At 48.3% G+C, this 25,682-nt stretch overlaps 12 protein-coding genes across 12 annotated transcripts; 7 read left to right on the top strand and 5 right to left on the bottom strand.

Moving 5' to 3' along the window:
• Positions 1-134: 134 nt before the first annotated feature.
• Positions 135-1,502, top strand: N7529_008272 (uncharacterized protein; the record flags this gene model as incomplete). Its single annotated transcript, XM_057243799.1, has 2 exons — positions 135-161; positions 510-1,502. 2 exons carry the CDS (start codon positions 135-137, stop codon positions 1,500-1,502), a joined length of 1,020 nt encoding a protein of 339 aa, XP_057095337.1.
• A 403-nt stretch (positions 1,503-1,905) lies between these two features.
• On the bottom strand, positions 1,906-3,410 carry N7529_008271 (F-box domain protein; the record flags this gene model as incomplete). The annotated part of the gene is given in 3 exon segments (XM_057243798.1): positions 1,906-2,067; positions 2,079-2,980; positions 3,035-3,410. The coding sequence occupies 3 exon segments, from the start codon at positions 3,408-3,410 to the stop codon at positions 1,906-1,908; spliced, it is 1,440 nt and encodes a 479-aa protein (XP_057095336.1).
• A 663-nt stretch (positions 3,411-4,073) lies between these two features.
• Positions 4,074-5,243, bottom strand: N7529_008270 (putative pantetheine-phosphate adenylyltransferase; the record flags this gene model as incomplete). The annotated part of the gene is made up of 1 exon (XM_057243797.1): positions 4,074-5,243. The coding sequence occupies one exon, from the start codon at positions 5,241-5,243 to the stop codon at positions 4,074-4,076; it is 1,170 nt and encodes a 389-aa protein (XP_057095335.1).
• Positions 5,244-5,382: 139 nt separating this feature from the next.
• On the bottom strand, positions 5,383-5,682 carry N7529_008269 (uncharacterized protein; the record flags this gene model as incomplete). Its single annotated transcript, XM_057243796.1, has 1 exon — positions 5,383-5,682. One exon carries the CDS (start codon positions 5,680-5,682, stop codon positions 5,383-5,385), a length of 300 nt encoding a protein of 99 aa, XP_057095334.1.
• Position 5,683: 1 nt separating this feature from the next.
• On the top strand, positions 5,684-7,680 carry N7529_008268 (uncharacterized protein; the record flags this gene model as incomplete). Its single annotated transcript, XM_057243795.1, has 4 exons — positions 5,684-6,409; positions 6,462-7,065; positions 7,120-7,197; positions 7,256-7,680. The coding sequence occupies 4 exons, from the start codon at positions 5,684-5,686 to the stop codon at positions 7,678-7,680; spliced, it is 1,833 nt and encodes a 610-aa protein (XP_057095333.1).
• Positions 7,681-8,376: 696 nt separating this feature from the next.
• N7529_008267 (uncharacterized protein) lies at positions 8,377-9,084 on the top strand (the record flags this gene model as incomplete). The annotated part of the gene is made up of 1 exon (XM_057243794.1): positions 8,377-9,084. One exon carries the CDS (start codon positions 8,377-8,379, stop codon positions 9,082-9,084), a length of 708 nt encoding a protein of 235 aa, XP_057095332.1.
• Positions 9,085-10,768: 1,684 nt separating this feature from the next.
• N7529_008266 (uncharacterized protein) lies at positions 10,769-11,284 on the top strand (the record flags this gene model as incomplete). The annotated part of the gene is made up of 1 exon (XM_057243793.1): positions 10,769-11,284. One exon carries the CDS (start codon positions 10,769-10,771, stop codon positions 11,282-11,284), a length of 516 nt encoding a protein of 171 aa, XP_057095331.1.
• Positions 11,285-12,577: 1,293 nt separating this feature from the next.
• On the bottom strand, positions 12,578-13,315 carry N7529_008265 (uncharacterized protein; the record flags this gene model as incomplete). The annotated part of the gene is made up of 1 exon (XM_057243792.1): positions 12,578-13,315. The coding sequence occupies one exon, from the start codon at positions 13,313-13,315 to the stop codon at positions 12,578-12,580; it is 738 nt and encodes a 245-aa protein (XP_057095330.1).
• Positions 13,316-14,239: 924 nt separating this feature from the next.
• N7529_008264 (biliverdin-producing heme oxygenase) lies at positions 14,240-15,089 on the top strand (the record flags this gene model as incomplete). Its single annotated transcript, XM_057243791.1, has 2 exons — positions 14,240-14,283; positions 14,351-15,089. 2 exons carry the CDS (start codon positions 14,240-14,242, stop codon positions 15,087-15,089), a joined length of 783 nt encoding a protein of 260 aa, XP_057095329.1.
• Positions 15,090-17,285: 2,196 nt separating this feature from the next.
• On the top strand, positions 17,286-18,968 carry N7529_008263 (fungal specific transcription factor domain-containing protein; the record flags this gene model as incomplete). Its single annotated transcript, XM_057243790.1, has 1 exon — positions 17,286-18,968. One exon carries the CDS (start codon positions 17,286-17,288, stop codon positions 18,966-18,968), a length of 1,683 nt encoding a protein of 560 aa, XP_057095328.1.
• A 2,024-nt stretch (positions 18,969-20,992) lies between these two features.
• N7529_008262 (acyltransferase family protein) lies at positions 20,993-22,630 on the bottom strand (the record flags this gene model as incomplete). Its single annotated transcript, XM_057243789.1, has 1 exon — positions 20,993-22,630. The coding sequence occupies one exon, from the start codon at positions 22,628-22,630 to the stop codon at positions 20,993-20,995; it is 1,638 nt and encodes a 545-aa protein (XP_057095327.1).
• A 2,091-nt stretch (positions 22,631-24,721) lies between these two features.
• Positions 24,722-25,188, top strand: N7529_008261 (uncharacterized protein; the record flags this gene model as incomplete). The annotated part of the gene is made up of 2 exons (XM_057243788.1): positions 24,722-24,835; positions 24,892-25,188. The coding sequence occupies 2 exons, from the start codon at positions 24,722-24,724 to the stop codon at positions 25,186-25,188; spliced, it is 411 nt and encodes a 136-aa protein (XP_057095326.1).
• Between the last annotated feature and the right edge of the window lie 494 nt (positions 25,189-25,682).

Here is a 25,682-nt window from a genome sequence, read left to right as displayed (position 1 = left end):
TGGCTCACTTTTGCACAGTCGCTGAAGAATTGATACCCAAAGAATATCATTACGCATCATCATCATCTCTATAGACCATACGATTTTGGTTTTTGCTACATCAAATAACCATTCATGCACATTTTGATCTCAAAATGTCTAGTGCGGTTTCGGTTATCCTGGTAAGTGAGACAATGTAGCCTTGGCGTAAGACTTTTTGAGCTTGAGGTTGCGCTAATTCAACAATTGGGGGCCATCAGGGTTAGTGAGAGCCGCCAACGCATACTAAAAAGAACACTCCATGCAGTTAGTTAGCCCAGGGACCATGTACTTATAATTAAACCGCCAGCTTCTCCTTGGACTCGCCACCCTGCGTTTTCTCAGTATCTCTTTTTTATTTCAAATATCTTCAGTCAAATCATATCTATACGAGGCAACGAGATGATTTCCACTAGGCTCCAATCTCGTGAACTGCTTACACTGCATGAAGCAATAGGACTGATAGGCCTGATAATTATGACTATTACAAGCCTTGCATTCTGCCTGGCAATCTTCTGGGTGAGTCGATATCAGCGTCAGAAGCCCTAAGTATCAAAACTCATCGAGAACAGGTCGATTACACCTGCGCGCATGTTATTGCCACCCTGGCAGCAGTTGAAGACCCCAATCCGCCTATATATATTCAACTAGAAAGCGAAGAGCCGTTTTCCCACGATGCTACTGATCCCGAAGCCGCAGCCCCAGAAGCACAACCCACCACCAGCAGTTTACGCTCGTCCATCAAGCACCTGCGCAGCCACGGTATCTGGTCAAAGTCCCGTGGCTTTCCCTTATATATAGCCCTGGGCGTGCTCAACCTATTTATGCCGGTTATTCCACTTTCTTCATTCATCCCGATCAACTTGCGCATCCTTGCATTTCTGAAGAAAGCCGTCGTGGCCATGGCGACAGCAACCTTGCAGATGGCGTGGGTGCATCTCGTCATCGCGAGGAAAGGTGCTGCGAGCCCTCACAGGCGAAGACTTGGCCTGCGGCATTGGCCTCAGATTGCGCCTGCTGCTGCGTTGAATAATTTGATAGAGATTGCGACTTTCTCTGTGTTTCGCGTTTCCACGAGGCCCGTTGGATGGACTATTGGCTGGACTCTCTTGACTGTTCTTACCAATCCGCAGCATGGTATGTCTGTCGGCGATCTGGTCGGAGATATTGTGGCGGCTTTGATTTTCCCATTGATTTTTGCTCCTGCTAGGGCGATATTCGTCCGCGTGGCTGCTTCTATGCTGCCCGAGGAGCATGATCCAATTGTGACTTTTGATCGCTCTTTTGGTGGAAAAGTGAAGCCGGGGAATTTGGGCAGTGGCAGGCTCGGGCTTGTAGAAGCCTGGACTACATTTGAATGGCCTGCTCGCAGGCGCTTTCTTTTAGTCGTCATTCAGGCGTTTGGTATTGAGGTTGCGCTGGTTCTTGTCGGGATCCTTGTAGTATGGTGCGAATTGTGGATTTTCATCGGGCTAAATGAATAATGATGAGCCATGGCATAGTGTTCGCTATATACGCCTGAAAGTTCGCCGGGATAGGCATATGTTGATACTATACTAAAATCTAGTTTGTGTCAGCATTGGGCGGTCATAAAAACCAGCTACAGGCCTCTAAGATTTCTAGGAATTCGTCGAATAGCTTCGGGCACTTGTCAACTCATCAGTGACATAGAGTCAATCGATAGAGTGTAAAGCTTGAAATCGAAGCAAGATCTCGAGTCGACTTCTTATTCTAGATATCCTGTAACAACCATATCACGAAATGTCTGATATTGGTGCCATGCAGCGAACGAAGTGAGAGCAAAAGTTCTCACCAACACAACTAGACATCAAAAGCTCTAACGCATGCAAAGTAACTCAAACAGCCCCCAACACCAGAACGAAAAAATCACATATTCCACGCAACCCTCCCATTCCCATTCCCATTCTTCCTCCCATTCGAAGAAAGCACCCAAGCCTCCCACAGCGGCAACTGCCTCCTCATAACCCTGACCCCATCATCCCTCAAATCCTCCACCCCCAAAGCTCCCAACTTCTCCATAGAGCTCCTCTTCAACAAACCCCCCTCCCCCTCAAAACCGGCACCGCCGAAACCCCCACCTCCATCGTCCCACCCTCATCATTGAGCGCAGAAGGCGCAGGCCCAACAGACCCGTCGAACAACCCGTTTTCGAAATGCGCATAGTCAATCTCCCTCAACTCAAGATGTTCCAGCTGGCGCATCTCCTCCCGCAAAACGACCAGGATATCGCTCCACAGGCCAGAGCGCAGGTAGATGGCGACGAGGCGGAAATCGTGCAGTTGCGTGTGTCTGCGCGCAAGCGCAATGATCTCGCTTGCGTCCAGGCGCCAGCCTTGGATGCTTAGCTTGCGGAGAGTTTTCCAGCGGATGTGGTGGAAGACGGAGTCGAGGCTGAGGGTGAGGGGTGTTTTGCTTAGGAAGCCGATGTGTAGCGCGACGAGGTTTTTTGCCGCTAGTAAGAAGCGGCGGAGGATTGCTGATAGGGATGATATGCTGGTGGTTAGCTTTTCGTTTGCGGGGATGTTGATGTCCAGCGCTATGAGGCGGGTTGCGAGCTGGGAGAGGGTTGAAGGTGGGGTGTGGAGGAGATGGAGGGTTGATTCGGGGCTGAGTTGGGGTGCTGTGAAGCGGATTGATGAGGTTGAGGTGAGGAGGGCGCTGCTTAGGGTTGTTATTGCGCGCGTGCAAGCCGGTTCCCATGTGAAGAGGGTAGTTTGGGTTGGGGCTGTGCGAAGGAATTGGATTAGGTGGTCGTCTTCCACGTCTTGAAGTCTTAGGAGCTTTATTTCTTGGAGGGCTGGCGATGAGGCGAAGGCTAGACGGAGGAGGGTTTGGTCAATGTTTCGTTCGGTTATATTCGTTTGCTCTTGGAGTCGCTGGCTGTGTACTTGGGACAGCGCGGGAATTTTGTTTTCGAGGTCTTGGAGTAATCGAGGCCAGCCTATATACTATTAGCTTGGCGTGAGCATTGCGGGGAATGTGGGGAGCTGAATACCGCTTCCTTGATAAAATGGTCGCACCATGTAGGTGACGGATTTCACATAGCAGGCTAGCTGCATATGTAGAAGCTCGTCTAGTCGCCGGAAGCCATGTTCGGAAAATCGCAATGTAAAGCGAGAGAATCTGTGAGGGGTGCCAATTCGCATGAACCGCTTGCACACAAGTCGAAAGCGATCGAGATCAGTAGCTTCGCCGTATTGAATTATGGTTTTTTTAGGTTTCGTATGTCCATTTCCATTAAATTTGCCGTTCACGGCGCGAGGCGCTGGTTCGAGGAGCAAATCCAAGATTTCGCTCAGTATTTCATCAGCGAGATTATGAATGCAAAGTGGCTGGTCCATGTCCATTATCGGCGCGCGCAGCCGAGGCATCGGCTGTTTGACGTAGCAGCAACATGGAAATATTGAAGAATTGAGGGAAAATCAAAGCTCTTGACCGGACCCTAAGTCCGGAGAGACAAGTCACGGAGGGAATTGAAGAGGGGGGAGCTGGGCGGCATAAAAGCAAATCAAATGAGAGCTAAGAGTCGAGGCTGTACTTTTCTCCTGCATATTTGCATGCAGATACACTAGGACGGTTTGACTTGTCTCACCATCGATGCATGACGAGAGCGCTCATCCTAACATTCATTTCGCGACCGGGATTGATCGTCACCCGGATTTAGCGCCTATCTCGCTGACGAGCCGTAGCCTGTAACTCGAATGGCTTGGTTTCATTGGCGACGAAGGAAACACAAAATCACATGATTGATTGACTCTGCGGCCAGCCAGCGCGAACCTGCAGGAAAGGTCATTGAATGAGAGCGAGTCAAGTGGTGGGAGAGGGAAGGGCCAATGCAGACTGCAGACCCCGCCGAGAAAAGTCGTCACATCATGCAGAGTGATGCACCTTACGTTTGGTGTTTCGTCTGTTCCTTCGAAAGGATTGGGGGAAAATGACCGAAATCAAAATGAACTAATGTATGTACAAGATGGCTATCTATTCCGTTACCAATGCTGGATCTGCTCCGTATGAGTTTGCCCAGCCATTTGCTATCAGACCTTTGCGAGATGAGCCCGACGCCGTCTGACCTCAGTGCTGCTTATTTTGGAGTCGAAATTCTCATCAGTTCCCAGGGCCCCATCAGATTGAAGGACATCTACTTCGAACACTGTAAGGGCTTTCCAGCCTTTTTTCACCCGCTCGTCGTTAACTGCTGCACCTCCCGCACGGGTCTCCCTAGACACAACAAGAACATCGATATTTTCCACTGTGATTGTAGGCCCAAATGGATCTGAGATTTCCACAAATTCAAATGTCAGTTTAGGGTATCTAACGAGAACAGTCTTAGGCGCAGTGGCCCTTTCAATCTCCGGTGATTTTTGGTCTGGAGAAAAGTCCATAATGGCCGATAGGAAGGATGCGGTATTCTTCCAACGCTGTTCCCAATCCTCCAGGAACTCGGCATGTTTTTTATTAACCAATAATGCATCCCCGGTCAACCCGATAATCAGGTGGCCATCCTGATCAAGTGGATCCAAGGCTAATGCAAAGGCTGTGAGCAGAAGCTTGTGACCAAGATGAAGGTGATCAAATGTGCCACCAACAATAACGGAAGAGTGCGGGTTGGATGTGGATGGTTGGTCGTTAGGAATTAGCAAGGGTTGAGGGATCGTCCAGTCAGGGGTGCAGGTGATGGCTTGCATCCTTGCCGTCATGTCATCTTTTTGGGCTTCAACGAAACATTTGGCCATATTCTCGCTAACCGTGTCAGAAACATAATAGATATGATCCCAATGGCGCGTTGAATTTGCTAATGACTGTAGGCCTATAATAGGTCCAAATTGAGGGGTGTCAGAGGCCTCCTCGGTTATAGGTTTCCCAATGCTATGGTTGATGAATAGCACCCGGACATCGATGCCACCTGGGGTGTCTAGTTCAATGTTTTGTGTTGCACAAAGAGCACCGACAATGCTATAGACGCTGGTCAAGTATTGTTGGAGCTGGGAAAACACTTTGGCCCGAGGTCTGCAGTCTGGAGTGAAAGGAATGACCAGGGCAATGTCCAACACGGCTAAGCGACTGGACCCATGTACGCATTGTGATAACCGAGTGAGGATATCACTCAATGATGGGGCGAAGGCCTCTTTGACTTTGGCAATAGAAAAGGCGGGAGGCGGGGGAAGTAATAGTAAAGCCGAGGGGTTGGTGCGGTCGGCAGACATTGTGCGATGCGCGCAAAGGGTATCCCAAATACAGTCGTCTAGACGCGGCCAAGACACACAAAATCCAAAGTAATTACAAAAAGTAAATAGTAAACACGTTGATGACGCTGATTGAAGTTGATTGAAGCCGAAGAAGCGATCAAATCTCTGGGGTTACCCGGATGAGGTAACGTAAGCATTGTGGATGGGTGCGCACCGCCTTCTGTGCCTCATTGCTCTTCTTCAAGGCACGAAAGAGGATGCCATTGTGAGCCAAGTGACCTGATAAGCTGGAATGATATCTGGCTAATTTCCAGTTGGTGCTCTTTTTTTGCGCAAATTGGTATTCCCCAACCTCCTTGATCTCGATCGAGGGACAGGTGGAGCTCTCCCACGAACTAAGATCCATCGCATCCTTCCCTGCATAGACGGCGCTCTTGTTGTTCAGCCTAGACCGCATCATGTCGAACTCTGCCTCCTACGACTCCCACAGGCGGTCCACTGTCTTCAGTCGCCAGCCCGAGGAGCTTCACATCCCATCAACGGGTCCAACCAATCCCAACCTGTCCCGTCAGTCCTCCTCGCATGACTACCCAGCCACACCAGACGCAGGTGCCCGACTTCCCGCGATCAACGTGCAATCGAGCCCACAGTACGGAAGTGATGGAAACCACAGTAACAACGCCCTCCCCGGAGCCCTACAGCCAGGAAACCGCCCGCCAGCGGTATCGTTAAATACCGCCCCATCGGTCGTTCCCACCATGCAACACTCATCGTCGCAGCCGACAAACCACCGCGCTAGCATGATCAATTCTCACGGCCACTCGCGATCCAGCCCCGCAGGCTTTGACCAGATGTACAAACAACACGGTGGGTCGGATGGATCTAAATATCCCTCCTCTCCTGGCGGGTTTACACCCCATACCCCGCAGGGCTCGAAGTACTCTCCCCTTGGTTTGTCTGATATCAGACCCTCGGGTGAGCATCTCTTGAGTGAAGCGCTTCTAAACCCAGTAATGTCATCGGTGCCTTACAACCACGGAGATAACCAAGTGCCGACCAACAGCAACTATGTCGCGCCATGGCCTATATATGCTGTGGATTGGTGCAAATGGCCCATCGCAGGAAGCTCAGGCTTTGGTGGAAAGTTGGCAATGGGAAGTTATCTAGAGGACAACCATAACTATGTTCGTGCAGCCGACCCTTGACTCAATCTGCAAGTGCTAATCAGGTTTCTAGATTCAAATCGTCGATACGCATTGGACACAACCAGATCCCGACACCGCCGATGCTGCTGCTGGAGAGATTAAACTGGAATATGTGAAGACTGCCGAGGCGACCCATTCATACCCCGTTACCCGCATCCTCTGGGAGCCTCCGTCGTCTCAGAAGCAATCGACTGATTTGCTGGCCACGTCAGGAGACCACCTTCGCCTATGGTCCCTGCCGAATTCCCAGCCCCTGCAAAGCTCAAACTCAATCACTCGCCCTATGAACCCGCGAGAGGCTGCCACCTCCAAGCTTTCCCCGCTGGCGTTGTTGTCTAACTCGAAATCTCCCGAGCACACTGCTCCCATCACCTCTCTTGATTGGAACACAATTTCACCGAGTCTGATCATCACTTCCAGCATTGACACAACGTGCACCATATGGGACATTCCCACTTTGACAGCGAAGACGCAACTAATTGCTCACGACAAGGAGGTGTACGATGTTAGGTTCTGCGCTAACAGCGTCGACGTTTTCGTAAGCTGTGGTGCAGACGGTAGTGTGCGAATGTTTGATCTGCGAAGCCTGGAGCACAGCACCATCATTTACGAACCAACTGATAAGAACGAGAAAAGTAAGGGTCCGACAAGACTGTGCCCCATGCGTTCAGTACTGATATTCTTTGCAGCAATGAGTCCTGGGACCTCCAGTCCCCCTGGCCAATCCCAGACCGGTCTCTACCCCCCACCTTTATTGAGAATCGCAGGTACGAATGGCATAAGCAGAACACATAACGTAAATCGCGTTTTAACCTCAAATTGCAGCATCACCACACGACGCCCATCTCCTTGCAACATTCTCCCAAGACTCAAGTATCGTCCGGGTCCTCGACGTCCGACAACCAGGCCAAGCACTGCTAGAACTAAAGGGCCATTCCGCAGCCCTGAACTGCGTAGAATGGTCCCCCAGCCGCCGTGGCATTCTGGCCTCCGGCGGTGACGACAGCATGGTCCTCCTCTGGGACTTGATCAACCAGCACAACGCCGCTCCTATCCCTTCCCCGCCTACGCACACCACAGGCGCACCACCATCGACGACATCCGAGCGCGGTCCAGCCGCCGTCTGGCAGAGCGAGTACGAAGTCTCCAACATCAGCTGGTCCCCATCAGGAGGCCCCAATCACACCGGTCAACCACGGGAATGGCTTGGAGTATGCGGTGGACGAGGACTCACCGGCGTCTCGCTTTAGGCTATTTAAAAGGAGGCATTACTTCTCGTCCTTTCTCTTGCTTTTTTCCCCCGGACGTTTGATCTGGATCTTGCATTAGATGGTTCAAGCTCTTTTGTATCTCTGCTGCGCCCGAGAGGCAATGCAGCATTTGAATTTCTACTATTTGCTCCTGTGCCGGGTTGCTTGCCGAGCTTGGTATCATCCTTGCATAGGTCAAGCGAGACGTCGCATGGACTGCTGTTGTTTATTTGTTGGGTTTGACGGTGACCATACTTCTGATTTGTTTGGTACGAGTGAATGAATGAATGAATGAACAATACATTGAATTCGAGTTAAGATACACACAGCTTGTACCTTGTGGATTCGGCTGTTTCTTAAAATATAGTGCCTCTCCTTTCGGATTAGCTCTGCCCAACACTCTCGACTCAGTTGGAGAATATTGTGAGCATGCAGTGTTTATCGCCTGAAGGGCGTCGGTATTTTGCCTTGAACATACTACTATTTGGAGGAATTCCCAAACGGGAATACTAGAATTTGCAGACAATTCCTCATTTGTCGTTCTTCTCTGCCTCAACTTAACTTTTGATCGACACGACCGCTTCAGCTAACCCGCCCCATTGACAGGGGATCCAACCAATCCTCTGTCTATATCACCAAGACTGGAGTAATAGATTTCGTATTCAGTGGACGATTAGGTTTTTAGCCCCATCGAAAATGACGATCTCTCGTGCTGGTTTCTATTTTGGCCTCACTCGGCACAATACGAGCATTGGCATCGCATTCAACATTAGCGATGGGAATTCCGGCCCCATCACGATGTTGATCTCTCGTATGTGTGCTATTCTGGAATCAACGAGCACGATACGAGCATTGGCATCGACGAAATTACATCGAGGAAGTTACATCTTCACTCTATCAACAGAAGACTCAATGCCGCCGTCAATGCTATATAAATCACCATCCCTCCTCGCCTCTATAATCCTAGCCATCCTCTCAAACACACTGAAACCTCAATCTCAACCTTCAAACCAACCACTCAACCACTCAACCCAAATCTATCTATCTATTCTATTCCTCATTCCTCAGTCAAACCAACAAACCTCAACTCCAGCAAAAATGAAGTTCACCGCAACCACCATCGCCGCCCTCATTGCCGTCCTTCCCATGGCCAATGCCTGGATCTTCACCAGCTGCAGCGAGCAGTGGGACGGCGACGAAAAAAACCGAGGCTGCACCAAGGCCGCCTGCAAGACCGGTTCCAAGATTGACTGGGAGGCCGACTGGGGCTCTGACTGTGTTCTTCGCCTCTACAGCGATAGTTCGTGCAGCAACCAGATTGGAATTGCTTCTGATGACTGGAACGACCATACTTTGAACCAAGGAATGGGTAGCTTCCGCGTCTCGTCTTGTGATCAGGACTAGGCGTCTTTGTGCCTGTGGTAGGATTCTGGCAGGGAAGGACTTGTATGATTTGTTTTCTACTATTTGATATTAGATAGAGGGATTCAATGACGTTGAATGTCCAAACCTGTCGGTTAGCTAGTAGTTGAATTTTGAGTTGTTTGAAATGATGGTCCCGAGAAAAGGAGACTCTGAACCGATGGTAACTAGTATCTCAAGTAAATCTAAGGCGGGTTGTTTACTGCTAGGCTGTTTTATCCTTTAGCCCGAAGAAATGTAGGAAATTGAATAGTATAAAAAGTGTTATGGGATACCAAAGATAATTGTGCACCCTTGTGATTTGGAATTAAAGGCATTAGAAGGTGTGTTTTTAACCCAAATGGACAGTTTGGAGAGTCTGTGTACAGTCGGGCATTTGCTTGCTTGCCTATAAATAGTGTTGGTTTTACCCATCCCGCTGTTAGTTCTGGTTAAGGAGGAGAAGGGAGTGGGGGGGGTTTCTGTGCGAAACGCGAAGCCCATCGCAATTTATCATCACATCTGACAGCACATAGACTATCTGTTGTGTTCTAGCGCTACAGTTGCACACAATGAATCAGCCATGCATGCCGAGTTTGCCCAAATGTATCAACAGTGGAAACAATGCTCTCTATACCTCCCGCACGTACTTGGTTTGAGAGATTTTTCCTTCAAAGAGTAGGAAATCAATTCGAAATTTCCTGCAGTGATGAAATACTGCGACTTAAACAATGCATGCCAAAGGCTAAGTATCTACAGTTTTTCATACTTTAGTCAAAAAATTGATTTGATAAAGGTATTTGTCTCGTCGAGACTAATGGCTCCAATGACCTCCTCGATCTTTGCGAGGTCACCTCCATAGCCCTTGCCCCGATAATACCTCAGCCACCCATTATTCAAACCGAGCTCGAGGCAGAATTCGCTTTTCAGTGGGGTCAGGTGCTAGCGCGAGTGGGCAGGGCCGAGGAAGGAACCAAGTATCTTGAGGATTCATAAAGATTATATTGCAAAGCGCAACCGCCCAACACCCGTGAAGAGGCGTGGTGTGCTGAGAACCTCGCTGGCTGCGTTGCCATTTTGAATAATTTCGAAGAGGCAGTGCATCTATAGGAGAAAGCATGGGAATACTGGCTTGTTCGGACTGAAGAAAACAGCGAAACCAAGACGGAATGGGCAACACTCTGATTTGGGCCGGGCAAAATTTTCGGTTAAAAGGATATACTGACTCAAGGTCTTACTCAACTGGAGTCTGCGGAGCCTTATAATCGGGCAATTGTCGCTAAGTAAGACATTATTTCTACATTTTGTTGTGTTGGTATTCTAATATTGTTGCAGCACACATTATATCGAATGGGATGTGCAGTCCGCGCCAACTGGTCAAATACAAAACTCTTGAAAAAATTGTATAAAAATAGAAGACCCTATTCTATTATTATCAATAGAAAATGATACGTGAGCAATAAATGTGACCATACGACTGGTATACAGCCAACAATACGCCAGGCGCCTATATGCGTTGGCTGTGCACGTTTGCATTGCGGCGCAGGTGCCTCCCTCGCTTTAAATACAGCTTGGTTTCCATCATGCTTCAGATCTGCTTTTTCTCCTCTCATCTTACTCTACTCTACATTGAGAAGTCAGATTGTATCTGCATAAACAACAAACTTTTGAAAACCCTGAAGTTATCATGCTATTCACCTCCATCTTCGACTGTGTATGCGGGAGACGGGCAACCAAGCCCTGTCCTCCAACATACACCCGATCATCGGAATCCATTGCCTCCGAGATTATCACCATGATTCTCAACGCCGAATCAGCCGATCTCCTTCAAAAGGAAGTGAATGAGGTGATCACCACCAACGGATGGACGGACGCGATAGCACTAGCAATACTTCACGGTCTGGAGAACGCAATCAGAACTGGTGCAGAGATGGCACAAGTAGCGGTCGATGCCGTTGCTGAATGCAAAGCCGCCGCTGTTGGATTTGCAACGGAGCATCCTGTTTACGCAACACTGCTTGCACTCGGCGTTCTGGCCTTGTTGACGCCCTGGATTATTGAAGTCGTCGGGTTCGGAGAATTGGGCCCAATTGAGGGCTCATTTGCAGCAGCATGGCAGCGCACATATGCTGGATATGTGCCCAAGAGGGCTTTGTTTGGATACTTTCAGAGACTAGGGATGAAGTGGCAGTGGAACCTTTGAGTGTAACCTGTGCACTAAATTTGCTAATTCTGGGGGTAAGCCTGTCTATTTGGTGCCAAAGACCAAGTTCGCTACCCTGCTCCACAAAGATGCACGTATTCTTGTTTTTGAGATGAGTTCGATTTATCAGATTGTTTATATTGGCTCCGTTTATTTCTACACCACGCTAAGCCCTACTAAGCCATCACATAAGAGCCAGATGTACCCTGCTTTGTCAGTCCTTCGTATAGCCGTAGTGCGCTATCTTGATTCAAATGCGTATAATGAGGACTAGATTGCGACACTTCTTATACAAGACCAAGGCAACAGACTCAGACGGTGTAGTTGTGAAACTGGTTCACAGACGCCAAATCACATTATCATGCGGTGTCCACAGTACAATAGGCTTCTCAAGCGATTATAGAGACAAATCAGTCGGATCGAGGGACTTGAGACCGACTACGACAAGATCGTGTCTCACCCGCAGGCCACCTGCTACATAGTCAACTTCATGCACCGCACAAGTCTCCTCTAGCAATCTTAGTATGTGGGATTAGAGAACGACGACGAACAAGCAACTAGCAAGCGAGCCACAATAGAAGCAGGTGTGGAAGACGATGGGTAATCAACAACGAAGCGAGCGAAACCGGGCGTCGAGAGGCTCGGTCGAAGTCGACGAACATACCATATCACAAACTACTCAGCAGGAAACATGGCTATCCGTTGAAACTAAGGCGGGGGAGGGGCAAGGATGATAAGAAGGGAGAGAGAGGATGGAGAGTGCACTCCATGGCATTCATTTGTATTAATGTCATATGTTTACGGTTTGGAATAGGATTTGGTTTCCCGGGCTGGCAGGAGTCATGGAAACAGGCTGATTTCCACTCTCTTTTCAAACCAGCCTCTGTTTCCTCTTTGGGAAATATTGTGATTCCGGCTCTGGCGTTTGGCTTTGAGCTCTTGCTTCAGTTGGATAAGGTGCCTGCATACTCATACGCAAATAATCAGACTGCAACATGTAAATTGAACTTTTGTTGATTGACTGATTGATTGATTATTCCAAAACCCATGTTTTTTGTATCGACGACCGAGCTTGTTTGCGATAGCATCTATTCACGCTACAAGATCTGGATGGTTGTCAGGAGGGGCAACCGAGTGGCGAGACACCTGGTTCGCTTCTTCGAGAATTCCACAACCCCTGTTCGTTTGTATCCACGCCCGAGCTTGCTCCTTTTACCCTTAGAGAGTTGCGTGCCTGAAACCGCCTGTAACAAATTCAAACCTCGATCTATTGGCCATAAAAATTTCAACTGTTCATGAATATAATCGACCGCTTTCTGCTCGCTGCACCATTCTTCCACCTGCAAATGCAAGGTATCCCACTTGTTCATCTGGTTTGAGATCACCCAGCCGCACGGGAATATCTCCCAACAGAATTACTCTGCGTATTCCATCCATGGCAGATCCCCCGGTAGGAAAATGCGGGTCTACCGAGTCACGCGTCAGGCTTGAGGCATAGCCTAGTATATCCGGAATGTTGGTGAGTTGCGTCAGGAGTACTGTGATCAATGTGCACATTAGTAAGGCCAAAGATGCAAGTGTAAATACCACGAGCCATGGCCAGCGGGCGACGTAGATGGCATGACTGTAGGCTTTATGCTCGCCGGTGAAATTGGTGGTGATACCATCTTCATCCCATGTTCTAGCCTTGAGACCACTGGAAAAGTTACCTGTGTAAAGACTCGGGGCAAAGGCGGCGTTAAAGTAGGTATTGACTAGCTGTGTGAGGCGGCAAGAGAGAGAATTCAGATCATTTCTAGCTGGGTTGACGTGCAAGGAGAGAAGCGGGTCCGCTGTGTTGTTGAGATATCTCTGGCTAAGAGTATAGCTGCCCCAAGCAGTGTCCCCTGAGGCAACTGCCATGGCACCGCCAAATGTTGTCAGGATTGAAGAGAAGAGGACTGGCACGATATCGCGTGCTGGATGGGGAATAGTACTATTTCGCATTCGCTTCGCTGCACAGTCGGTATTGGCGCCGGATATGGATTGCATGATGCATTCGAATTCAACTTCGGCGTAAATATAGTCGATATGGCACTTTGCGACGACCACTGGCGAAGAGATGCATTTGTTTCTTTTCACTGGATGCCACATTTAGAAGCTTTGATTTTTAGGAGCTATGGTAATAATCGCTTTCTTTCCCCTCCAAACCCCTTCCTCAGAGTATCCTTTGGCACTTTGGCACTCCTTTAGACGCCAAGAGTTCGAGAGAGGGAAATAAGTGCGCGGAAGAGAAACAAAAGAAACGAAAGAGACATCGCCCGGATGAACGCTCAGCCTCATACATAGTAAACCCGTGTTGTTGCAGCAGACGGCAAGAAAAAAAAGACTATTGACTTGAACCGCTGTGCCCATGGCTCCGCCAAGCCAAAAAAAACAAAGTAAAATGCTAAGTTAGTGCCTAGTTCGCGCTCTTTCCTTGTCAATTCTCTCAGTATTGTTGACTGCGATAGAGCCAAAAAGTTCAGATCGTTTACCGCCCAAATCTCGATTACGGATCTTCTCTTCGATCGGTTACAGCGGGTCCATTGTGGAAATCCCAACAGGCCATGTTGTGGACCCACTTTTGCAAGCTTCTTAGTGGGGTCTGCTAAAAGCCAATCAACCGGGGGAAAGATCTGATGTATCTCCGTGGTGTTCTGTGGAGATGATCGCCCACTATTCCTGATTGAGGTCAACGCCCCATCGTTTCAATATTGCAGCTGGTGGAGGATTAAATTGCCGGCAGAATCTTGACCGGAGGTGCTAACACTTCTGCGGTGTCACTGTATGTACATGAAAGAAGGGGCTGCGAAATGAACATCACCCAGGGCCACGCTGTTGGGAACCTGAATTTTCCATCCCCGATCATCTCTTGTGTTTCGAGTTCCCCCGACTCGCTTGCTGCTTGAATAAATCCATATAGCATCCACCACTATGGCCGAAGTCGACCTACCCTCCAAGATCCGTGCTGCGATCAAGTAAGTGTCGGCCGTTGTATAACAATTTGGTTTCATGTTCTATGGTTAACCAGCTATTCTCAAAAAGAGAGCCCCACGGAGTCGTCAACCGTCTGAATACTGCTCGTATTCCGCTTTGTCTCCCACCCCTAGTGCAAGCTCCAACTCTTTATACCCTTGGGCTCTCGCGCTATACCGAGATTTATTTGGGCCTAGAGGAGATCTGGCACGCCCAGATTGGAGACTTTGCGGACTGGGCCGGTAATATCAGCGAAGATCCGAGCTCTTATGGCAGTGATGCGGAGAGAGTGCAGGCCGTCCTACGCTTGATTTATATCCCCGAACTCCTGCGTACGAGGCGCGTCGAGGCCGATTTTGAGGCCCTGAAATTGCTAGACCCTAGCATTGCCAAACTGGACATGGGCAAAGAAAATGCCGGCAGTGAGTTCCGACGTTATATGAAGGAACACATTCCGGCAAAGCCACATCTTCTTGTCGTGTACGTGTGGATCATGTATCAAGCCCTTTTTAATGGCGGGCGTTTTATTCGTCTCCAGCTGCTTAAGGCTGGCCCCGAATTCTGGGGTCTGTCTCCGAGGGAGATGGATCCTACTGCTTTCCCGCCTCCTCTGTCTTTCTGGTGCGTCGAGGAGGGCGAAGTTGTTCAGGCCAAATTTCGAAACAGCGTTTTGAAGGCAGACAAGCTGTTGACTGAGACTGAGCGGGAAGAGATTCTCGACGAATCACGAGAGATATTTCGTCGCTGCGAGCTGATTACGCATCAGCTCGACGAGGATGTTAGCGCCGGGGGATATCCCACAAACTAGAGGGCGCTTTTTCGTGTTCTAGAAATGAACACTGGGCTTCTAAATTCCATGGCGGAAGTGGTCTCAGTAAGATTTGATACCTGAGAAAATAAGCAAAATCCCATTCCAGTACCACATCTCATTTTGGATAGCGAGGCCTGTCTTCATGGCGGGGTAGTGTAACAATTTGTAATGTGGCGGAAGTACCACCGGGCGCTCAGTCTATTAGCTTTGCCTCGTGGGTTCCTTGCGTCTACGCCAAATCTCGCTCAAAAGTAAAGTATGAGTATGCGCTTGCTGCGCCATATGTTGCAATCTTCTTTCCGAAATCAAGGCGAACTACTTGACTCATGATATGTCTGTTGAAAAGCCCTTGAAGAGTCACCAATTTGCTTTGATATACGCCGCATACGCCGGGCGGGTCTTCAATTGATGTAGAATGCACAATGAGAACGATGGGGAAACACTACACACCATATTACCGGATTAATGTTAGCCATCTCTCCATATCACTCATGCCAACAACGCCTTCATCTTTCTCATATTTCTGCATGAGACGTATCGTGATTGACGGAAGGGCCGCAATATGCGGTGTCGGATTGGTTTGGCGTGCAATCTACACAGTCTAAACACGCTGCGAAATGTTAGTCAGACAATGCCAAGATGGGACCACCAACAAACATATCTTGATAACCCCGTCAATGCCAAATGATATATCATCACAAGCCAAACATTGATGGGCAAGGGCAAACAGAACATAGCAGGAATTATCGAGGATCTAAAGAATCAGAACAGCTCATCGAAAGGGCATGGGGGACAAAACCTGGCATACAATGGATCCCGATTTTGTCTCGCTGGGATAGATAGATGGAAAAAGAGAAAACATGTGCTACGTCAGCAGCAACTCATCAGCCAAAAAGAACGCGAGATCATAGTACATTCTGACGGATAGTGGATATGCCTTGTTGGGTCAGGTGGTCGAATCAAGCAGCGTTGCGTTCCGCGGAACTGAACTCCCAAATGCTCTCACAAGGCCCTCGAGATCCGACAACTACGGACGGTATACCCGTACTAGGAGGCAGTATATATGGGGGTGTTAACACTTTTGCCGAGTCACTGTAGACGTTGATCCCACGGGGGCGTTGGTGACAATAATACGACTTTTGGCATAGGCAGCAGTGTCACTTGGGTTATACCCTTGCCGCTCTATGTGAGCAAGCAAATCCGATCTGTTGTTCCACCAAGTCAGACAAACCGGCACCATTGTGAGCCGCGTTGTTACCTAGGTAAAAGGGAGAATGATAACCAAAGGGGGGCATTTAAGATTTCAACAGTTCACAGGATTCCATACCAGCCTGCAAATAAGGGAGCAGGATGACTAGAACATGAAAAATGAAACACAAAAATTCTGTTTTGGGGTCAAATTTGTCGAGCCGCATCATGGACGTTGGGCCATACTACGAAGCCATACAATAGTGGGGCGGTAACAAAGCGGTAAAATGTCCAGAAGTCACCATTACCCCACCATTTCAGAAAGCCACCCACCTTCTCCCACTTTGATCACCATGAACCCTCCTGAACCGGAACCCAAATCTCGGAAGTTTTCTTGTAACTTCTGTGATAACTCCTACAACAGACTCACCCATCTCAAGGTATACTTTCAGACATAGATCATTACGTGCAAGGCGAGGATAGAATGTTAACAAAAAGAACAGAGACATGAAATATCCAAGCGTCAGTAACTACATATTCGAGTGTAAGTTGGCGAGGTGAAATGGGATAAACTGATCAAGAACAGATACCCACCAGGAGTCATTCAGCTGCCCGCATTGCGACAAAAAGTTTGGTCGAAAGGATGTCAGGGATAAGCACATCAGAACAATTCATGATAAAATATCTCGGCCAACACGAAATAGAGATGGACCACGTCCAAGGATGATGATTACTCAATTTCCAGGTCCTGTAACACCGCCAGTTCCTGTAATACCACCAGTCTCTGTGATACCGCCAGTGCCTGTGATATCGCCAATGCCTGTGATATCACCAGTGCCAGTGATATCGTCAGTGCCTGTGACACCGTCAGTGGCCTCATCCTCATCAACTGCACCTAGGTACTCAATCGAACGATCGGCAAGCCTCGACCAATCACAGTCAGCCAGTCCGGGGAGACTGGGACCAGACAATTTGTTTCAACGGCTGATGCCGAATTTCCAGAGCATGTCATCGGTGCCATTGCCTATGACAGGCCTTTCTAGTGATTTCCATCCATTGATCTCAGCTCTCAGCTGCTTGCACTCTGGACAAAACACTTCACAAGAAGTGCAGCCTCAAGTCAACCGCCAAGGGAGGTGTGGAAAGCATAGCGAGGATCAAACCCGAAAGATTATCGATGATTTGATCATAAAACTTAGTGATGATCTACACCACACAGGGGTCACCCCGGCCTTTGTGGAAGCGTGTTTGAAAGAATACTTTGGGCGAGTATCTCCATGTTTCCCCGTCATCCACGAGCCCACGTTCCCAGCGCAAGACTGTACTCCACCGCTCTTGTTGAATATGGTCGCTCTTGGATCACTTTTCGTCTGTCTCCCAGATAGCACTCGGAAAGGACAAATGCTATGGAGACTGGGACATGCTGGAGTTGCGACATCGTGGCAGACCTTGATTAGGTTGCGAGGACCAAAAGACCAGTGTGATGGTGTCCAACTGGTGCTAGCAGCTCTTTTGGGGCAAATATTTGCATTTCTTTCCAGTGATCCTAGTATTCGGACGACGGCATTTGCATCCCAGGGGCTGGGATTCTATTGGGCGAAGATATCAGGGATGCACATGATGAATGAATTTGACATGCAAAAAGTCCCCGGCCTGCAAGCGGACATAGCAACTAAAGACGCGGCCTGGCGGACATGGTCGGCAGTAGAAGTTCAACGAAGAGCAGTGCTTGGCCACTATATATTGGATGGACTCCTTTCGCAAGCATCAGGGTCCACCACTAACACCCGTCACGCACTGAATACTATCAAAACCGCATGCTCTGACGCCGCATTCGCAGCCGAGACAGCCGATGAATGGATCACAGAAATGTTGCAGCTACGTGGTCCTCCAATCCCTTTCTCGGAGCTTTTCGTGAAAATATGCGCACCGGATTATGCCACGATGCGAGTACAACTATCTCGATTCTCCACCTCAGTCCTCCTCGAAGGTCTCCAATGCCTAATTGCCGAACGCTACGAAGTGACCAGCCTTCCTCTGGGAACCGTCTCACGACCACAGATCATCCAAGGCCTTCTCAACATCTACGAAACAGACCTCTCAACCTCCCACACCATCGACTCAATCCAAATCCTCATCCGCTGGCATGCAGTATGCATGGAACTCTCAACGCCCACAATTTGCCTCTATCGCCATATCTGTGAACTATACAAGATCCCACAAGTCCTCAGCGGAATTCCTCGAGGCCAGACACCCCTATTTGAGCTAACGACTTGGTCCAAGAGCGCGGATGCATACCGTGCCCTCTTGCATGCGATATCGATAATAGGCCTTGTAAATGAAATACCCATTGGTCGCATGCACGCGCTGCACCTGCCCGGTGCTCTTTTCGCCTCCGCTGTTGTGCTCATCGCTATTCATATACAGAACAAGCAGATGGTTAGAATCCCGAAGCGGATCCTATGGAACAAGGTCTGGGATAGCATTGGAAATGGGTCTAAAGACTATAGGCCAGGCGCTGATCAGGCGGGCCTTTCTGCGAATCCTGGTGAGGTTCTGATGACCTCTGTTGACTTGATGCATGAAGTGAATTTCTTGCGGATGAATTTAAGGACTATTTCGTCTCGGTGGTGGATTTCGGCGCAGATGGAGGAGGTTATTGGGCGTTTGGTGGTGCTTGCCACTTAGGATCTATAGTCGAACTTCTGAATGGACAGCTTTATTTCCTCTATGATCAATAGTGATAACCAAATAATAAAGCTATCTATATGCAGCTATGGTTAAGGTCTCTAGTTTATGGAATTATCTTGCCAAAATGGAGGAATTAAGGGCATACCCTACTTGGTGTAATCCTCAGATAGAGGCTGTCTTCACGAACTTATCGACCGCCATAATTGTGTTAGAGGAATTTCAGTATTTAAAAAAGAATACCAAACGGTGGAAAAACTTCGACATGACAAGCTCGCACGCTGCTATTACGTTGTAGCCTCACGTAGCTTGATATGAAGACCAAAGCAGCCATTGGCCCTCTTCTGGAACGAGAGAAAATCTTCACAAACGAGCTTTGATGGAGAGTTGATCAAAATAGACGCTTGGAGCAAAGACTGTTGTGGCATATTCTTTGTTAGGCGTATGAGGCGGTCGTGTGTTCGTCGCTTTTTCACGCTCGCGTGTATCCGAGCCTCCAGCTTTCTCGTTTCCTTTACTTCGGGGTTTTCCTCGAGACGAATAAGCTCACTACAAGCTTCCTTACTTTTCCAAACAGGCTGCACTTCAAAGCTTGAATCTAAATAAAACAAGCACTCCCATCCACATTGCGGGAGAATAGTGGGGAGCTTCTCCCTCTATACAAGGTGGGGGCAGATATCCGAAGATCGGGAGATCAGCAAGAACAAGCCCTAAAAGCGCGCCCTTCAGTTTGATTATAGCTTGTTTATGCCTAAGAGTGAAGGTAAGACGAGGGTTAATACTTCTAGCAGCCACCCGAACGGGAATGGTGCAGCTTTTGTGCCCTCCTAGCTAGGTCAGCAGTCAGATCAAGGGTGGTGACCTTTTCCCCACGATGAATCAGTTTCCTTTTAGTTTAAGACAACCGCTTGCTCCTTCCACTACTCGGCTCTTCCGATCTTTACCATCCATGCCTAACACCATAGACGCGAAGGTCGAGCCTTTGGTTCCAACTTACGCCGATCAATACCATCGGGAGTTCCAAGCACACTGCCCTAACGATAGAGAAGTGCTTGACAACAACTTTCTGGCGACTACGAAATTGGGATTGAGAAGCAAACCACATTGGTGGCTAACCGCCGTTGATTGGGATTTTTATTACTGAGGTAGTTTGGGCCACTGCGAAATCGAGACTGAAAGGGGAACGTAAGTGGTGGCCCACTACTGTAAGGTTAATGAGGCTGGCCTTTGTCGTACCGAGAATTACGGGTTTGTATGTACGAAATAGTAATAAACCAATCAAATGGATGATCGAAGGGACGTTGGAACCCTTCTGAATGTCTCTACGTGGGTCGGCGGAAGGTATGTATCGTCGGTCGACGGGTCAGCGACATCATGAGTGAGGTATTTAAAACATCTCCTAGTTACCTAACAGGACCTGCTGATGACTAAATTACCTTATTTCTTGTTAATCAACTTAGGGGATAAATCCGTATTATAAGTAAATCGTTACCATTTTAGAACCTCTCATCTCAGGTTCTTGAATGCTGCTTCGGTGTATAAGTAACACATAACCTCGCTCCGGAGAATCCTGGTCAACATCCACGCTACAGTGGACCAGGGACATTTTGAACCGTTAAAAATGACCCTCATTCAGGTGCTATACACTGGTGCTACCGGCTATATGTAGTGAAAACCTTGGAGCAGTCGCCAAACCCACGTGGTGACGCACAACGGAGGCTCGATTCTGATAACCCTATTGACCACCTTCAATGAGGCTATCAAAGGCCGCTTCGAGATCACCGCGGTAGTGCGCAAGCCCGAACAAATGCAATTCCTAAGACACGTGTAGGAAAGCCCCACGCGGCAGGGGAAATCAAGTGCGTGTAGCGACCTAGGTGATTTACTGAAATAAATGATAACAAAAGGTCTAACACGGGGAGAAAAAGAGTCAATGTAACTCGCACGGCGAGGTGGTATCATAATAAAAGTAATATATGGCGGAACAGAAAATGTACTCGGTTGTTGAATGTATACAGAACTTTTTAATCTGCATGTGTAACCGACAGAGTCGGCAGACGGGGAGCCGGATCCTTGGAAATGAGGCGGTCTTCGAGCGAGCGCGCAAACTTGACACTGGGGATGTCCACGACACGCCAGAAGATATCGCCCAACCAAATGGAGATGGGGAGGCAGATGAGCCATCCGATGAGGAATCCAAGACAGTACTGAAAGTTGGTCTCTTTGCCAGTGATGTTCCAGATATTCGGCATGAGGGCGTAGCCCAGGCAGTGGAGTACTGGGCCGTGAACGACATAGAAAGCAAAAGAGATTTTGCCCAAATATTGGGACAGTGGATTGGTGAACAATTTTTGAATGTCTGGGGAGTGGTTGATGGAGAAGACGATGAGAACGGCACCAATGGTTTGTGCAAAGCGATGTGGTTCGGGGTATGTGTAGGGGGTGACATGCCACAGCCATCTATAGAAAGGCGTCCATTTGAAGCCAATGTTGGGGCAAGATCCAAAATAGAGACCGACCACGAAAAGGGAGACCCAAAGCCTGCGGCGAGAAACATTCAGTGTTACTTTGCTGCCTGAGCCAAAACGGATGGTCGTCTTTTCATCATCCGCTGCTGGCCTTGTGGGTTGCTCCCAGGTTCCATTGATCAGATCTACTTCGGCCATCAGCATGCCAAATAGGAATAGGACGATTTCCCATCGACCATAGCGCATGCAGAACCAAACCAATCCGGAGACCATTGTCAAGCGCACAGGAGCCACTAAACGCGATGTTCCCATGATGACAACGAACAGGATAAGCGAGGAGCGGAACTCAAGAGGAATCGTCCAGAGATGCGGATTGTAGTAATTATAATATAGCGAATACTCAAACGGATTCAGCAATGTCGCCACTGTGTCCCACAAGTCATCGCTCTGCTTGGAGAAGGATTTATACACGCGCGGGTGCTGTTCATTGGTTCCAACAATAGTGTGGCCCTCATTAATGACACCATGGGAGTAATTATACAGCCCAAGGCGAACCGCCACAAAGACGCAAAAAATACCAGCAATGGCGGGGATATAGAGACGGAACGCCCGGCGAAAAGTCCCCGATGCAAGTGTAGCAAATGTTTGATCGAAGGACCTGCTCCGAATCGTCTTCAACGGTTTATATGACAGAACGTAGCCGGAGAGCACGAAGAAAATGGCCACCATGATGTGGCCAGATATCAACATATGAACAAAAGGCAGCTGATGAATGCCGAAATTTTCGCCCGCAAATCCCCATCCTATTGCGACCTTCCATGTGTATGTGAAGAGGAAATGGAAGTTGAAGACCAGAAGACAGGCCCAGCCGCGCAGGCCGTCCAGAGCGGCAATCGCATGGAGCTTCGATGGCGCGGATGCCTCACCACCCACCCAGTGTTGTAAGAAGCTCGGCGTAAGCACGACTGCCAATTTGTAGAATGTGTCTTCCGCATAACCTAGCCAGTCCTCTTGCGACATCTTCGGCACTGGTCCCTCGGGATGCGCGAGGATGTTTGAAGGGTGGAATTTGGAGAAGCCATTCCAGCGCGGTGTGGAGTTCGAGTATGTTCCAGCGCCAGAAGCTGATTCGAGATCTTTGAGAGGAATGTCGGAGGCCGAGGTGGTGGCCCGATCTTCGGGGTTGGATGCCATTATGTTCTGCAGTTCGGTCGATCGCAAGTGGGCATATCTGTTGAGGCAGAGGCCTTCATGTAAAATGCTAACGGGCGGAGTGAAGCATCGATACTGGTGGTATAGTGTACTCGGAGAGGCGAAAGGGGAGAGCAGGCTCTCGTCCAGCGAGGTTATGGGTGTGTTGGTGACGCGCGCTGAGGTCGGCGAATTGAGGCAAATACGTCAGCGGGAAGTGTGTTTTGTTGCGTGGCTGCTCGTTGGATTCCGGTCACGACGTCCAGAGACAAACGAAAGTATGAAATGTAGATGTTATTCAATTGAAGTGATTAAATTGATTAAAGTGATTAAAGTGAGGCAATGACGAGGCACGGCACAGATGTCGATCGATTGCCGTTTTCGTGTTTGTTGCCCGCATTCGGCGCTGCAACCTACCTAAATGTGCTGCTACTTCTGCTACTTCTGCTACTTCTACTGCTTCTACTACTATTATATAAACACTACCCAAATTCCATTGTATGGTATAAAAGGCTTGAATACTCGGTTTATCTTGCCTCAATTGGCTAAAACCATCAGAACTAAGTGGAAATTATCGCTATACAAGTGCATCTGGACGATATCCGAGGGACGCTTCAAATAGCAGCATAGAGCAGACAATTGGAACATCCGAATAAAAAATCAATCAGCAACTTGTATGCCAACTGCAGAGAAATCCTCAGAAATGTAGCACTTACTCAACATATTGCTTTGATCTCCAACCGGCGAAACATCGCAACGTCACTGTCAAATCACAAACTGAACAAGGCCTACACATAGAATACATCCGTTCATTTGTCAATATCCTGGGGACTAAAATCAGTCAGAGGTACAAGAAATAGGAGCGGCATAACCAGCATCGTTGGAAGTAATGTCTTCGGCGTCACCGTCCTTAGCTCCCGAATCGGCAGGACTTGAAGCATCGGGGCTTAACACATCGAGGCTTGACCCATCAGGACGGACAGCAAGAGGAGAGAAAGGGACAAATCTTATGTTTGCTAACATCACCACTTTCCAGGTCATCAGAGGCAGTATCAGTGATATCGGGTGTAGACTCCTAGAAGCGTTTGAAGTCTTCCTCTTTAATCATTTTGCTGCCTGAATTACCATCTCCGGCAAATTTGGACAGCTCCTTGATATCCTAAGTCCTCAACGTAAGCCCGAATCATACGAAGGTTTGCACAGACAGCAACTAGGGATTATTTGCGAGTGATTTCCTCACGGTTATAGCGTGGTATACGTCTCCGCCAGTCGGAAAAGCCGAGGGTTCCTATAGATACCATGGATCCGTCTTGCTCCCATGGCGTCCTTTTTGTAGATACGCAACTATCTTTAACCATCAAATAAAAAGAGAGGACTTAAAAGGTGCCTGCCTTGTTTTTGATATCAATCCACTACACATTGAGATATAAGGCTCGAATATAACAGAAGCACACAAAACTAGAATACATTTCAGAGCCAACCCTGGACTACAGACTATAGAATTTTGATACAATATTAATTTACTTCTGCTCCTTGGTTCGATCAAATGCAAAGTGAAAGTCAACCTTAAGACAGCGAGACAGTCTACCATTGTTACTTCTCCTATAATTCTATCCTTATCTTCTCGTCAACACAAAAAAACACATGAATATTCTTTCAGAAGTTGTTCAAACTTCTCTAGCATTCGATTTACCTGACGACTTTGTTTCACGTGTCAATCAGCTTCGCAAATCAGCGAGAACGTCCATTAAATTTTCTATAACGTTAAACACGAACGGAATCAGATTGTCCAATATCAAAACTCTATCCTCGACAGGTTGAAAATTGAGCAGGCAAAAAGCGGACTGTCCGACATCATTTCCATCCTCGACAGTTTCCCAGACCACTTCTTTATCTTTGTCATGCACCCAGCCCTAAGAACACCCCAACTCTTTTCTTTTGACACCAACATCTATTTCTCTTCATACCGCTTTTGAAAGATCCGGAAGTCGTAGGAGGAAGAACAATCTTCATTGCGACACAACCGCTAAACAACCCTCTTTCACACGTACTCTTTTCACATTTTCCACACAACTATCCGAGTCAACCATCACCATGTCGAGCCCAACAAAGGATACTGATGGTAGCGATGCTGTTTCCAAGCTCGCAGAGCTGAAGCCCGGCGACAGCAAGCTTCTCATTCTAGGCAGCATATGCATGGTGGGAAAGGTAAGTCTTTTTTCCAATTCCATCCTAGAATACAGCTAATCACTTCAACCTCACAGATCGACAGCGAGAAGCTTGCCCGTCTGGCCGGAGTGAAGAAGACATCGGCCAATGCCAACTACCACCGTGCTAAGAAGCATCTTGCCGAGCTTCTCGACGAACAACCTACCATTGAAGGCGGTGCCGGTTCCAAACATGGAATCCCAAATGCCTCTCCTACCAAGCCTCGTGCTACAAAGCGTCGCAAGACTACCAAACAGGGTGTTTCCGATGCTGAGAATTCTGATGCGCCGATTAAGCACGACGAGTCTCCTGAGCCAGCTGCAGATGTTGTTAAGGAAGAGTCCGATGACTAACTTCCCACTTATGCTTTTACGTTGACTTCCTTGGGTTTGAAGATCTTGAGCAGTCGTGAATCATGTTATGAAATGGAGATGACGGAATGGGTGAATTTTTTAATTTGTGAATGCACTGCGGCAGATGGTTTATGTGGACGGGTTATGACATGGCGGATCCCATCCGGAGTGTGATCAGCAGGCTTCGGCAACCTGGTTGCCAGCTTGACGGGAATTCTTGTGAATCACGTCTTTTTTGTTCAGAAAATACAAACCTAGCAAAAAAATAGTGTTTGGCGAAATGGAGATAGGCATGGCGCATTTTAAGTCCTCTAGTCCGTGAAGACCTTGTGCGATTAGGGCTCGCGTTGAGTGTGACATCAAGAAGCTGTCCACCGGAGACGGTGATTCAGGCAAATCTTGTATAGCTCAGAGCGGACGGTCAATCTAGGTATCAAAATTCGAATTCCATATATCGCTTTTTATATAGTTCCTATTTCCTAAGGTAGATTAGC

This window comes from Penicillium soppii (assembly GCF_028829465.1).
Source record: "Penicillium soppii strain IBT 18220 chromosome Unknown utg000006l, whole genome shotgun sequence".
Lineage (NCBI taxonomy): Eukaryota > Fungi > Ascomycota > Eurotiomycetes > Eurotiales > Aspergillaceae > Penicillium > Penicillium soppii.
The sequence above is the reverse complement of the archived record's forward strand: the minus strand, read 5'-3'. Positions and strand labels throughout refer to the sequence as shown.